Raw genomic sequence first — 13,863 nt, 5'->3', positions numbered from 1 at the left:
AACCTTTGATGTGGCACCTTGAGAAATACCTCCTGGAAATCTAGATAAACCACATCTACAGGTACCCCTTTATTGACATCCCTTGTTATTCCCTCAAAGAACCTTGATAAATTGGTCAATCATGATTGACTCCCTGAACCCCATTTTCAAACACTACGTGTCAAAAGAAAAAGAAAATCTCATCTCCCCATCTGGCTCCTTTATCCATTACCTTTGAGGGACTCACTTTCTGTTAAAGAGCCTGCCAACTCCTCTCACCCACTTTCCCTTAAGTGAATGAATTTGAAAAGACCAGAAAAAAAATCAAATATTTTTAACAAAACAAGTTTATTAATGAAACAGAACATGGTTTAAAAAAACAATACTTGTTGATCAAAGACAACCAGAGTAAAAGAGTAACCAGAGTAAAAGGATGTTCACAATGTTCTGGACCCAAATGGTTTCTCTTTGGCGCCTCTGTTCCTGTGACTCCCCGCTTTGGCACAGGGGTACTGAACTCCGGGGGTCACAGAACCATTAGCCCTGGTCACCCGCTCCAATTCCCAGTCCATCCTCCAAGCACCTTCCTGTTTCTCTGTCAGTGTGATGCCCACGGCAGTTTCCCAACTAGGGCACATTATTCCAGCTAAGGATCACACAACAGGATTTCAAGTTTTATGCTACAAGTGTGAAGTGATGCACTTGGGCAGGTCAAACAAGGCAAGGGAATACATGATAAACGGCAGGACCCTGGGAAGCACCGAGGATCAGAGGGACTTGATGTGCATGTACACCAGCCCCTTAAGGTGGCAGAGCAGGAGGATCCAGTGGTTAAGAAGGCATATGGCATACTTGTCTTTATTAGCTGAGGCAGAGAGTTTAAGAGCAGGGAGGTTATGCTTGAACAGTATAAAACATTGGTTAGGCCACAGCTAGAGTATTGTGTGCAGTTCTGGAATCCACATTATAGGAGGGATGTGATAGCACTGGAAAGGGTGCAGAGGAGATTTACCAGGATGTTTCCTGGGTTGGAGAATTTTAGTTATGAAGAGAGATTGGATAGACTTGGATTGTTTTCCTTGGAGCAGCGGAGACTGAGGGGGACATGACTGAGATGTAAAAAATTATGAGGGACATAAATAGAGTAGACAGGAAAAAACCTTTCCCTTTCCTGGAGGGATCAGTGACCAGGGGGCACAGATTTAAGGTTAAGAGGCAGGAGGTTTAGAGGGGATGTGAGGAAAAGCTTTTTTACCCAGAGGGTGGTGGGAGTTTGGAACTCACTGCCTGAAAGGCTGGTGGAAGCAGAAACCCTCATAACATTTAAGAAGCATTTAGATCGGCACTTGCGATGCCCAGGCTATAGGCCAAGTGCTGGGAAATGGGATTGGAATAGTTAAGTGGTTGTTTTGGACTGGCGCAGACTCGATGGGCCGAAAGGCCTTTACTGTGCTGCATGACTCTATGACCCATGTGAAGTTGAAGTTACAAGCAGATCAACTGGTGTCTCTGATGGATAATCGAGTGATTCACTTCTCACATTGAGAGCAGGTGAACGGCCTCTCCCCAGTGTGAATTCGCTGATGTTTCCGCAGGATGAATAAATGTCTGCATCCATTCCCACATTGAGAGCAGGTAAACGGCCTCTCCCCAGTGTGAATCCGCCGGTGTCTCTGCAGGCTGGATAATTGAGTGAATCCCTTCTCACACTGAGAGCAGGTGAATGGTTTCCCCCCAGTGTGAACTTGCTGATGTCTCTGCAGGGTGGATGAATGTCTGAATCCCTTCCCACACTGAGAACAGGTGAATGGCTTCTCCCCAGTGTGAAGTCGCTGGTGTGTCTGTAGGTGGGATAACTCAGTGAATCCCTTCCCACACTGAGAGCAGGTGAATGGCCTCTCCCCAGTGTGAACTCGCTGGTGTGTCCACAGGTTGGACGAACAACTGAATCCCTTCCCACACTGAGAGCAGGTGAACGGCCTCTCCCCAGTGTGAACTCGCTCGTGTGACTTCAGGCTGGATAACGCACTGAATCTGTTCCCACATTGAGAGCAGGTGAATGGCTTCTCCCCAGTGTGAATTCGCTGATGTTTGTGCAGGCTGGATAAATGTTTGAATCCCTTCCCACATTGAGAGCAGGTAAACGGTCTCTCCCCAGTATGAACCCGTTGGTGTCTGTGAAGGTTGGATAACTGAGTGAATCCCTTCTTACACTGAGAGCAGGTGAATGGCTTCTCCCCAGTGTGAATGCGTCGATGAGCTTCCAGCAAACATGGGGCTCTGTATCCCTTCCCACAATCCGAACATTTCCACGGTTTCTCCATGTTTTGGATCTCCTTGTGTCTCCACAGATTGGATAATTGAAGCCTTGACCACACACAAACACGTGTAGTCTCTCCCCGCTGTGAATGGTGCAATGTAACTGGTTAAAGCTCTTTCCATAGTCAGTGCTCTGGAACACTCTCACTCGGGTGTGTATGTCTCGGTGCTTTTCCAGTCACACTGATGTTTAAAATCTTTTGAAGTCAACACTTGGGGCAAACATTTCTCCTTCTAGATTCAAAGGCTGATGATATTCAGGTCCAAAGGAATCGAGTGACTGCCAGATTGAGATGTGACGTTCGAGATTTCTGTCTAATTCGTCCTCTTCTAATATCTTGCAGAAACAATTTACAAAAGACATTACTGTCAGTACAGGATAGAAATTCAGAACAGACAATTCTAGTTTCAATGGAACATTCTTTCCTCTCTCATTCCCCAAAAGCTGTAAATCTCTGTCCCCCACAGACCTAAAACATGGAGAAACCGTGGAAATGTTCGGTTGTGGGGATACAGTGACCCATCTTTGCGAGAAGCTCATCGACGCATTCACACTGGGAAGAAGCCGTTCACCTGCTCTCAGTGTGAGAAGGGCTTCACTCAGTTATCCAACCTACACAGACACCAGCAAATTCACACTGGGAGACCATTCACCTGCTCTCAGTGTGAGAAGGGATTCACTCAGTTATCCAGCCTGCTGAGACACCAGCGGATCCAATACAATCCAAATTTTCTCAGGGAATGTATAGGGCATCCATCGCACTATCAGAAGGAAAATGATTGTCTCCTTTCTCAAGGAGAAAGTCGACATAGCTTTATTCCAGGAAACTCATCTCGATTAACCTCAATTGGAGCGACACAGTGGCACGGTGGTTAGCACTGCTGCCTCACCGCTCCAGGGTCTCAGGTTCAATTCTGGCCTCGGGTGACTGGCTATGGGGAGTTTGCACATTCTCCCAGTGTCTGTCTGGGTTTTCTCTCAGTCCAAAGATGTGCAGATTAGGTGGATTGGCCATGCTAAATTGCCCCTTAGTGTTCAAAAAGGTTTGGTAGGGTTACTGGGTGACTGGGATAGGCTGGAGCATGGGCTTAAGGAGAGAGCTCTTTCAAAGGCAGATGCAGACTTGATGGGCCGAATGGCCTCCTTCTGCACTGTAGAGATTCTGTGATGAGGAACACTTTAAATTGAGGCAGGATCGGGTGGGGCAGGTTTTTTTGCCTCCTTTTCATCAAGTAACAAGGGTGTGGCAATCCTTATTAATAAAAATATCCCTTTAAAGGTTGAAATCTGCATCAAGGATAAAGGAGGTAGATATGTGATCATTAGAGGTTCAGTGCATGGAGATGTTGTTTCAATAATGAATGTTTATGGATCCCCGAATTACTCCCCGGAGTTCATTACTAAGGTTTCTGTGGATTTTGTAGTCAGCTTCGACTAACTCTTTTGTGGTTGGTGACTTCAACGGCCACTTAAATCCTCTGGTAGATAAGCTCCCGGTTACCAGAACCCCACCACACACCACACTGTAAGCTGGGGTGTTGTCCTCGGCTTGTGAGGAGGTGGGTTATGTGGATGCTTGGAGAACTTTGCACCCGAGGAGCAGAGATTTTACCTTCTTTCCAGCCCCACATCAATGTCATATTAGAATCAACAACTTTCTTGTTCCGAGGACAATCCTACACCTGGTGTCCTCCTGCAACACAGGAAACATCGTAATTGTGGATCTTCCCCCCACCCCCCTCCTCGTTGTCCCCGAGGTTCTGCTCAAGGGCTCACTCCGGTCAAGAACGTGGAGATTTGATACCTCCTGATAAGAGGTACTTCATTTACTACACATTTTAAAAAAGAGTTTGAGTTCTTCCTTTTGTTTAACTCGGCCCCTGGTATTTCCCGCTCCATTTTGTGGGAGATGTGTAAAGTTTATGCTCGGGGCTGATAATTTCTTAAACTGCTAATACAAGGTGCAGGATAACCAGAGGCTTGTTTGGCGAAGGCCAAGGAGAATCATATGAAGGCCCCGAGTAAGCTACCGCTAAAGGAGATTAACTCAACAAATTGGCTTTGGACTCCCTGTTGACTCAGCAGGCCAAGCTTTGCAGAGTCTGCACCCTCCCTGAATTCACTTCCTTTCCCTTCAGTTGCTGCAAGTGACCAACTGAAGGTGAGAATGAGAAAAGAAATGGAAAGGGGGAGAAGAGAAAGTGTTTTACTCACAGATGTTGGAGACAGGAGAAAGTTTCACCTTCACTTCCGCTGTGACATCACAATGGTGCCCTGCCTGAATCAGCCAATAGCAATTACTGTATTCCGCGGAGTCGTCACCGGGTTCCAGTGCGCAGGCCCAGGAGCCCCTCCTCCTACAGCTCCTGGATACAAGGTTTCCAGGCAACCGGCTGACGGCTCCGGCCAGAGGGAGAAGCCGTTCGGTGATCTCTCCCTCCCCCGGTCCGGGACTGCGCATGTCTCGGGGAGAGGGGCAGCTGTGCATTTGCGAATTGAGCCCGCCTCCTGCCCTTTCACCTGAGGTATTGACCAATGGGAAGAGTTGAGCGCGGGCATTGCGTGAATGGATATTGAGCTTCACACAGAGTGAAATCTCCTCCTGTCCCCAACATCTGTGAGTAAAACACTTTCTTTTCTCGCCTTTCCATTTCTTTTCTCATTCTGACCTTCAATTGGTCACTTGCAGCAACTGAAGGGAAAGGAAGTGAATCCAGGGAGGGTGCAGACTCTGCAAAGCTTGGCCCAGGTCTCTCTCTCTCTTAAAGACATTGACGCCCTTTGCTCCCTCAGCTTGACACATTTATTCGTCTGGCTAAAAGGATGGTTTCTTTCCAAATATTCACAATTAAAGGGTAGTTTCCCCAGGAGATGGCTGACATTTATGGGGATAGTAAATTAATATCGGACAGAGATATGTCTATTGTTATAAGGTACATATTAATTATATTGTTAATGGTTCTGTAATAAAGTATATTATTATTATTTCCAGTTGTGTAATATTGTGCCGTAGCCACGTTATAGATTTCCGGTCATCTCTTCCCTCAGAGGGTTGTTAGTTTCTGAATTTCACAGGGACCACTGGAGGCTAGGGGGTCACTGAATATATTTAAGGATGAGTTGAATTTTTTTGTTACGTTTTTTTAACCATTTTATAAATCATGAATGAATGCAACAGAGTAACAGAAAAATTTGTGGAAAATGGGTACAGAGCAGAACGACTGATATTGCCACATAAGTACAAGCAACACATTGCAGAATTAATTTGAGCGACCAGAGTCTGGAGATGAAATGCCAGATCAATTGAACAACTGGTTAACAGGTTAACATAGTGAGTGAAGAAAGAGGGTAAGATTATATAAAAACAGAAGGATACCAATGCAGGTCACACAGCCCAAAATATTACAAAACAGATAAACAGCATAGTTGAATTAAAATAAATTACCTGGGGGTGCAGGTTGCCCGGGAGTGGGGGAGGGGCTCCGTAGCTACAACATTTCTAGTTTGATGGGGAGAGTGAAAGCTGATCTGGCAAGGTGGGATGGTCTCCCTCTGTCAATGGCGGGTCGGGTATAGGCAGCCAAAATGAATGTGTTGACGTGATTTCTGTTTATTTTCCAATGCCTGCTGATTTTGCTGCCAAAGATATTTTTCAGAGAGATTGAAGGAATGATTACCTCATTCATATGGGGAGGGAAGGCGGCCAGAGTTAGAAAGGTGCTGCTACAGAGGGGAAGGTATGCACGGGGTTTGGGCGGCACATGTGCAGAAGGTGCGGAGCTGGGTCAGAGGGGTTGATTCCCAGTGGGTCAGAATGGAGGAGAGTTTGTGTAGGGGGTCGGGATTGAAGGTGCCAACAACAGCACCGTTCCAGATGGCCCCAGGGAAATACTCAGGGAGTCCGGTAATAATAGCTTCATGGAGAATTTGGAGGCAGTTTCGCCAACACTTCAGGTTGGGGGTAGGGTCAAGGGAAATGCCGATTCGGGGGAATCACAAATTTGAACCAGGGAAGTGGGACGTAAATTTTCGGAAATGGGAGCAGAAGGGGATTAAGACACTAAAAGATTTGTTTCTTGGGGGTCAGTTTTCAGGATTGAAGGAGCTGGGAGTGAAGTATGGGCTGCAACAGGGGGAAATGTTTAGATAGATGCATGTTCGAGATTTTTCCAGGAAGGAGATACAGAGCTTCCCGGTGGAGCCGGCCTCCACCTTGTTGGAGGAGGTGCTGAGGATAGGGGGACCGGAGAAGGGGGTAGTGTCGGCAGTTTACGGGGCTATTTTGGAAGAGGAGAAGGCACCACTGGAAGGGATCAAAGCAAAGTGGGAGGAAGAGTTGGTAGTGGATATGGAGGAGGGGTCCTGGTGTGAGGTGCTCCGGAGAGTGAAAGCCTCCACCTTGTGCGCAAGGTTGGGGCTGACACAGCTGAAGGTGGTATATAGAGCACACCTCACAAGGGCGAGGATGAGTCGGCTCTTTGATGATGTGTGTGAACGTTGTGGGGTTAGCCCAGCATATCACGTTCATATGTTTTGGTCCTGTCCAAAGCTGGAGGATTACTGGTAGGAGGTTTTTAGGATAATCTCTAAAGTGGTGCACGTGAAACTAGACCTGGGCCCTCGGGAGGCCATATTCGGGGTGTCGGACCGGCCGGTGTTGGAAACGGGAGCGGAGGCAGATGTTGTATCCTTCGCCTCATTGATCGCCCGAAGGCGGATCCTGTTGGGCTGGAGAGCAACCTCTCCACCCTGTGCCCTGGCGTGGCAGGGGGACCTGTTGGAATTCTTGACTCTTGAGAAGGTTAAGTTTGAACTGAGGGGAAGGATAGAGTGGTTTTACAATTCATGGGCGTTATTCATTATGCACTTTCAAGAATTGTATAACATCGAACATTAGTTGGGGGGGAGGGTTGGGGGGAGGGGGACTGTGTGTGTTAATGGTGACCATGGGTGATTCCTGATTTCCTTTGTTATTTGCTTATGTTAACATGCGGGCAGTTTGGACCCAGATTTAAGGACTGGGTAAAGCTATTATATAAGGAGCCGAGGGCCAGTGTCCGCACAAATAACATCAGCTGAGAATACTTTCCTCTCCACCGTGGGACTTGGCAGGGATGTCCTATGTCACTCATGCTGTTTGCACTCGCGATTGAGCCATTGGCCATCGCATTAAGAAGTTTGGGAGTATGGAAAGGGATAGTGCGGGGGGAATAGAGCATAGGGTGTCTTTATATGGCTATGACTTGCTGTTATATGTGTCGGAACCAAGTGTGTCAATAGGGGGAATACTGGAGCTGCTTCGGGTGTTTGGGTCTTTCTCGGGTTACAAATCAAATCTAGACAAGAGTGAATATTTTGTGGTGTCTCATTCGGGGGTGGCGGCAGGGCTGTTATTCCGTAGGGTAGGGACTCACTTTAGATACCTGGGGGTGGAGGTTGCTCGGGATTGTGGGGGGGGGGGGGGGGGGGCTCCGTAGGTACAACATTTCTAATTTGGTGGGGAGAGTGAAAGCTGATCTGGAAGGTGGGATGGTCTCCCTCTGTCGCTGGGAGGTCGGGTACAGGCAGCTAAAATGAATGTGCTGCCGCGATTCCTGTTTATTTTTCAATGCCTGCCGATTTTCCTGATGACCTCATTCATATGGGGAGGGAAGGTGGCCAGAATTAAAAAGGTGCTACCACAGAGAGGAAGGCAGGCAGGGGGTTTGAGTCTTCTGAACCTGATGTATTATTACTGGGTGCTGAATGTGGAGAAGGTACGGAGCTGGGTCAGAGGGATTGACTCCCAATGGGTCAGAATGGAGGAGAGTTTGGGTAGGGGGTCGGGATTGAAGGCGCTAGCGACAGCGCCGCTCCCGACGGCCCTGGAGAGATACACAGGGAGTCCGGTAGTAATAGCTTTGTTGAGAATTTGGAGACAGTTTCGACAGTACTTCGGGTTGGGGGCAAGGTCAATGGAAATGCCGATTCGGGGGAACCATCGATTTGAGCCAGGGAAGTGGGATGGAAATTTTCGGAGATGGGAGGAGAAAGGAATTAGGATACTAAAAGATTTATTTCTTGGGAGTCGTTTTACGGGATCGAAGGAGCTGGGAGTGAAGTATGGGATGGAGCAGGGGGAAATATTTAGATACATGCAGGTTCGAGACTTTGCCAGCAAGGAGATTCAGAACTTCCCAGCAGAGCTGGCTTCCACATTGCTGGAGGAGGTGCTGACGACAGGGGGACTGGAGAAGGGGATAGTATTGTCGGTTTACGGGGCTATTTTGGAGGAGGAGAAGGCGCCGCTAGAAGGGATCAAGGCAAAGTGGGAGGAAGAGTTGGGTGAGGGTATGGAGGAGGGGTTCTGGTGTGAGGTATTCCGGAGGGTGAATGCCTCCACCTTGTGTGCGAGGTTGGGGTTGATACAGCTGAAGGTGGTGTATAGAGCGCACCTTAAAGGGTGAGGATGAGCCAGCTTTTTGAGGGGGTAGATGTGTGTGAACGTTGCGGGGTGGCCCCGCAAACCACGTTCATATGGTTTGGTCCTATCCAAAGCTGGAGGATTACTGGAAGGAGGTGTTTAGGCTAATCTCTAAACTGTTGCAAGTGAAACTGGACCGGGGCCCTCGGGAGGCCATATTCGGGTGTCGGACCAGCCGGGGTTGGAAACGGGTGCGGAGGCAGATGTTGTAGCCTTCGCCTCATTGATCGCCCGAAGGTGGACTCTGTTAGGGTGGAGATCAACCTCTCCACCCTGTACCCTGGCGTGGCGGGGGGGGGGGGGGGCCTGCTGGAATTCTTGACGCTTGCAAAGGTCAAATTTGAACTGAGGGGAAGGATGGAGGGGGTCTACAATTCATGGGCATCATTCATTGTGCACTTTCGAGAATTGGATCACATCGAACATCGGTGGGGTTGGGGGCTGGGAGGGTTGGGGGAGGGGGGCTGTGTGTGTTATTGGTGACTATGGGTGATTCCTGATTCCTTTTTGTCATTTGTTATGTGTTAACATGCGGGCTAATGTCTGGGGTTTGGTGGGAGGATGGGATCGTTGTTATTGATATGGGGATTGATATTTCATTCGTTACTGATTATTGTTTATTGTTGGGTGTAAATTTGGGAGAAAATGTGAAAAAGGAGAATAAAAAATATTTTAAAAAAGAAATCTACAAGTTGTGAATCTTTGGAATTCTCTACCCCAGAGGGCTGTGGACGCTCCGTCATTGAGTGTGTTTAAAGCAGAGACTGACAGATTTCTAAATCCCAATAACACAAAGGGATATGGGGATAGTGTGGGGAAAAAGGCATTGAAGTGGATGATCAGCCATGATCGTATTGAATGGTGGAGCAGGCTCGATGGGCTGAATGGCCAACTCCTGCTCCTATGTTCCAATGATACAAAGATAGGTAGGAAAGTAAATTGTGAAGAGTACATAAGGAGGTTAAAAAGGTACATGTTAAATGAGTGGGACAAAATCTGGCAAATTGAGAATAATGTGGGAAAATGTGTAATTGTCCACTTTGTCAGGAAGAACAAAAAGGCTTATTACCTAAATGGTGAGAGATTGCAGAGCTCTGAGATTCAGAGGGATCTGGGTGTCTAAGAGCATGAATCACAAAAGGCGAGTATACAGGTACAGCAAGTAATTAGGATAGCTAATAGAATGTTATCGTTTATTGTGAGGGGAATTGAATACAAAAGTAGGGAGGTTATGCTTCAGTTATACAGGACATTGGTGAGACCACATCTGGAGCACTGTGTACAGTATTGCTCTCATTTAAGAAATGATGTAAATGTGTTGGAAGCAGTTCAGAGAAGGTTTACTGGACTCATAACTGGAATTGGAGGCTGGTCTTATGAGGAATGATTGGACAGGCTGGGCTTGTGTCCAATGGAGTTTAGGTGACGTGATTGAACAGTAGAAGATGCTGAGGAGCCTTGACAGGGTGGATGTGGAAAGGATGTTTTCTCTTGTGGGAGAATCTAGAAATTGGAGTCACTTCAAAAGCAATAACTTGTCCATTTAAGGCAGAGGAGAACGTCTTTCTCAGGGGGTTGGGAGTCTTTGGAACTCTCTTCCTCAAAGGGCAGTGGAAGCAGAGTCTGTGAATATTATTAAGGCAGAGCTGGATAGATTCTTGAAAATCAAGGGGGTGAAAGTTTATCAGGGGTAGGTGGGAATAAGACCAGAGGAAATAGGAACAGGAGTAGGCCTTTCCAGCCTGCAGCACCTTACAATTGGATCATGGCTGAAACCAACATTTCTCACGTTCACTTTCCTGCCCTTTCCCTGTAATCCTAGGTTCCCTCACTGATCAAAAATCTATCTCAGCCTGAAATATACACAAGGACTCTGTCCCCACAACTCTCTCAGGTCCAAAGACTCTCCAAAGAATTTCATAGAACATGGAACATTACAGCGCAGTACAGGCCCTTCGGTCCTCGATGTTGCACCGACCTGTGAAACCACTCTAAAGCCCATCTACACTATTCCCTTATCGTCCATATGTCTATCCAATGACCATTTGAATGTCCTTAGTGTTGGCGAGTCCACTACTGTTGCAGGCAGGGCATTCCATGCCCTTACTACTGAGTAAAGAACCCTCTGACATCTGTCCTATATCTATCTCTCCTCAATTTAAAGCTATGTCCCCTCGTGCTAGACATCACCATCCGAGGAAAAAGGCACTCACTGTCCACCCTATCCAATCCTCTGATCATCTTGTATGCCTCAATTAAGTCACCTCTTAACCTTCTTCTCTCTAACGAAAACAGCCTCAAGTCCCTCAGCCTTTCCTCATAAGATCTTCCCTCCATACCAGGCAACATTCTGGTAAATCTCCTCTGCACCCTTTCCAATGCTTCCACATCCTTCCTATAATGCGGCGACCAGAATTGCACGCAATACTCCAAATGCGGCCGCACCAGAGTTTTGTACAGCTGCAACATGACCTCATGGCTCCGAAACTCAATCCCTCTACCAATAAAAGCTAACACACCGTACGCCTTCTTAACAACCCTCTCAACCTGGGTGGCAACTTTCAGGGATCTATGTACATGGACACCAAGATCTCTCTGCTCATCCACACTGCCAAGAATCTTACCAATAGCCCAGTGCTCTGTCTTCCTGTTATTCCTTCCAAAATTAACCACCTCACACTTTTCTGCATTAAACTCCATTTGCACCTCTCAGCCCAGCACTGCAGCTTACCTATGTCCCTCTGTAACTTGTAACATCCTTCTGCACTGTCCACAACTCCACCGACTTTAGTGTCATCTGCAAATTTACTCACCCATCCTTCTACGCCCTCCTCCAGGTCATTTATAAAAATGACAAACAGCAGTGGCCTCAAAACAGATCCTTGTGGTTCACCACTAGTAACTGGACTCCAGCCTGAACATTTCCCATCAACCACCACCCTTTGTCTTCTTCCAGCGAGCCAATTTCTGATCCAAACTGCTAAATCATCCTGAATCCCATGCCTCCGTATTTTCTGCAGTAGCCTACCGTGGGAAACCTTATCAAACACTTTACTGAAATCCAGATACACCACATCAACTGCTTTACCCTCAGCCACCTGTTTGGTCACCTTCTCAAAGAACTCAATAAGGTTTGTGAGGCACGACCCACCCTTCACAAAACCGTGTTGACTATCTCTAATCAAATTATTCCTTTCCAGATGATTATACATCCTATCTCTTATAAATCTTTCTAAGATTTTGCCCACAACAGAAGTAAGGCTCACTGATCTATAGTTACCAGGGTTGTCCCTCCTCCCCTTCTTGAACAAGGGGACAAAATTTGCTATCCTCCAGTCTTCTGGCACTATTCCTGTAGACAAAGATGACTTAAAGATCAAAGCCAAAGGCTCAGCAATCTCCTCCCTAGCTCCCCAGAGAATCCTAGGACAAATCCCATCCGGTCCAGGGGACTTATCTATTTTCACACTTTCCAGAATTGCTAACACCTCCTCCTTATGAACCTCAAGCCCTTCTAGTCTAGTAGCCTGAATCTCAGATTTCTCCTCGACAACATTGTCTTTTTCCTGTGTGAATACTGACGAAAAATATTCATTTAGCACCTCTGCTATCTCCTCGGACTCCACGCACAACTTCCCACTACTGTCCTTGACTGGCCCTACTCTTACCCTAGTCATTCTTTTATTCCTGACATATCTATAGAAAGCTTTAGGGTTATCCTTGATCCTACCTGCCAAAGACTTCTCATGTTCCCTCCTGGCTCTTCTTAGCTCTCTCTTTAGGTCCTTCCGAGCAAATTTGTAACTCTCGAGCGCCCTAACTGAACCTTCATGTCTCATCTTTACATCAGCCTCCTTCTTCCTCTTGACAAGTGTTTCGACTGCTTTAGTAAACCACGGTTCCCTTGCGCGACCACTTCCTCCCTGCCTGACAGGTACATACTTATCAAGGACACGCAGTAGCTGTTCCTTGAACAAGCTCCACATTTCCATTGTCCATCCCCTGCAGTTTTCCTCTCCATCCTAAGTCTTGCCTCATAGCATCATAGTTGCCTTTCCCCCAGATATAACTCTTGCCCTGCGGTATATACCTATCCCTTTTGATCACTAAAGTAAACGTAATCGAATTGTGGTCACTATCACCAAAGTGCTCACTTACCTCCAAATCTAACACCTGTCCTGGTTCATTACCCAGTACCAAATCTAATATGGCCTCTCTTCTCGTTGGCCTATCTACTGTTGCTCGTTTTAGCCTTAGTTTACTTATTCTTATTCTGTCACCTTTGCTCATGAGTCGCCAGGTATCTTTCTGATACCGCCACGTGGTTCAAGTCCGAGTAATGATTAATAATCCAACACACCGCTTAGTAAGAGTTAAATCAACGCTCATTTATTATATACAGCAATTAATACTTATACATTAAATCTACTGCTAAACTACTTCCTACAACTAACAGGCCAATACGTAACTTTGGAAATGGCCCACCAGGTCAGGGAAACGAATGGTCTTTTGAATGGGTTCTGAGCCTGCGGGAATCAAAAGCTGGTACAGGTCGATAGTCAGGAGTGTCTATCTGGTAGCGATCGCTGGAGTAAAACTTACGTTATCTTGCAGAAGGGTTTCGAAGGGTCGAGTTGAACTTGGCCCCTATTCTTATAGTCCCCAGGGGCTTTCCGCCTCTTGGGGCAGATCTTGTACCTGATTCCAAGTGATTGGACTTGGTCCCAATCACTTGGTTCGACGTTCTCCAATACTGGAGCGATTCCTTGATCGAGGGGTGGATGTTTACCTTCCTTTGTGTCAGCTCCTGTTGGCGCCGAAAGGTCTGGGTCGGCTTTGTGTTGCTAATTTGTAGCAATTGTTCCTGGGGATGGCTGATTAATATGCAGATGGCTGGGTTGTTGTGATGTTGATGGCTGCAGGTATCGATTCGGTCTGGCTTCCCCAGAGGCGAATACACTGTTTTACCTGCAGCTGTCTGTTTGAGTCCTGTTGGCTGATTTTCCCATCAGCCTCTTCCGTTCGCCATTTTAAATCGGGGTTTGGCCATTCTAATCGGGAGTTAGCCATTTTAAGTGGCTACATTCTCTCCTTGTGATCC

General features: G+C 47.0%; 1 protein-coding gene across 1 annotated transcript in view; it reads right to left on the bottom strand.

Annotated features, from left to right (window-relative positions):
• Positions 1–308: 308 nt before the first annotated feature.
• The window catches only part of LOC140418045 (uncharacterized), a 78,306-nt gene continuing 64,751 nt past the window's right edge, over positions 309–13,863 (bottom strand). The window contains exon 4 of the mRNA XM_072501472.1: positions 309–2,393. Coding sequence (XP_072357573.1) covers positions 1,509–2,393 — 885 coding nt within the window. The 3' untranslated portion in view covers positions 309–1,508. The remainder of the gene's footprint in view (positions 2,394–13,863) is intronic.

Source organism: Scyliorhinus torazame, chromosome 5, assembly GCF_047496885.1.
Source record: "Scyliorhinus torazame isolate Kashiwa2021f chromosome 5, sScyTor2.1, whole genome shotgun sequence".
Lineage (NCBI taxonomy): Eukaryota > Metazoa > Chordata > Chondrichthyes > Carcharhiniformes > Scyliorhinidae > Scyliorhinus > Scyliorhinus torazame.
The sequence above is the reverse complement of the archived record's forward strand: the minus strand, read 5'-3'. Positions and strand labels throughout refer to the sequence as shown.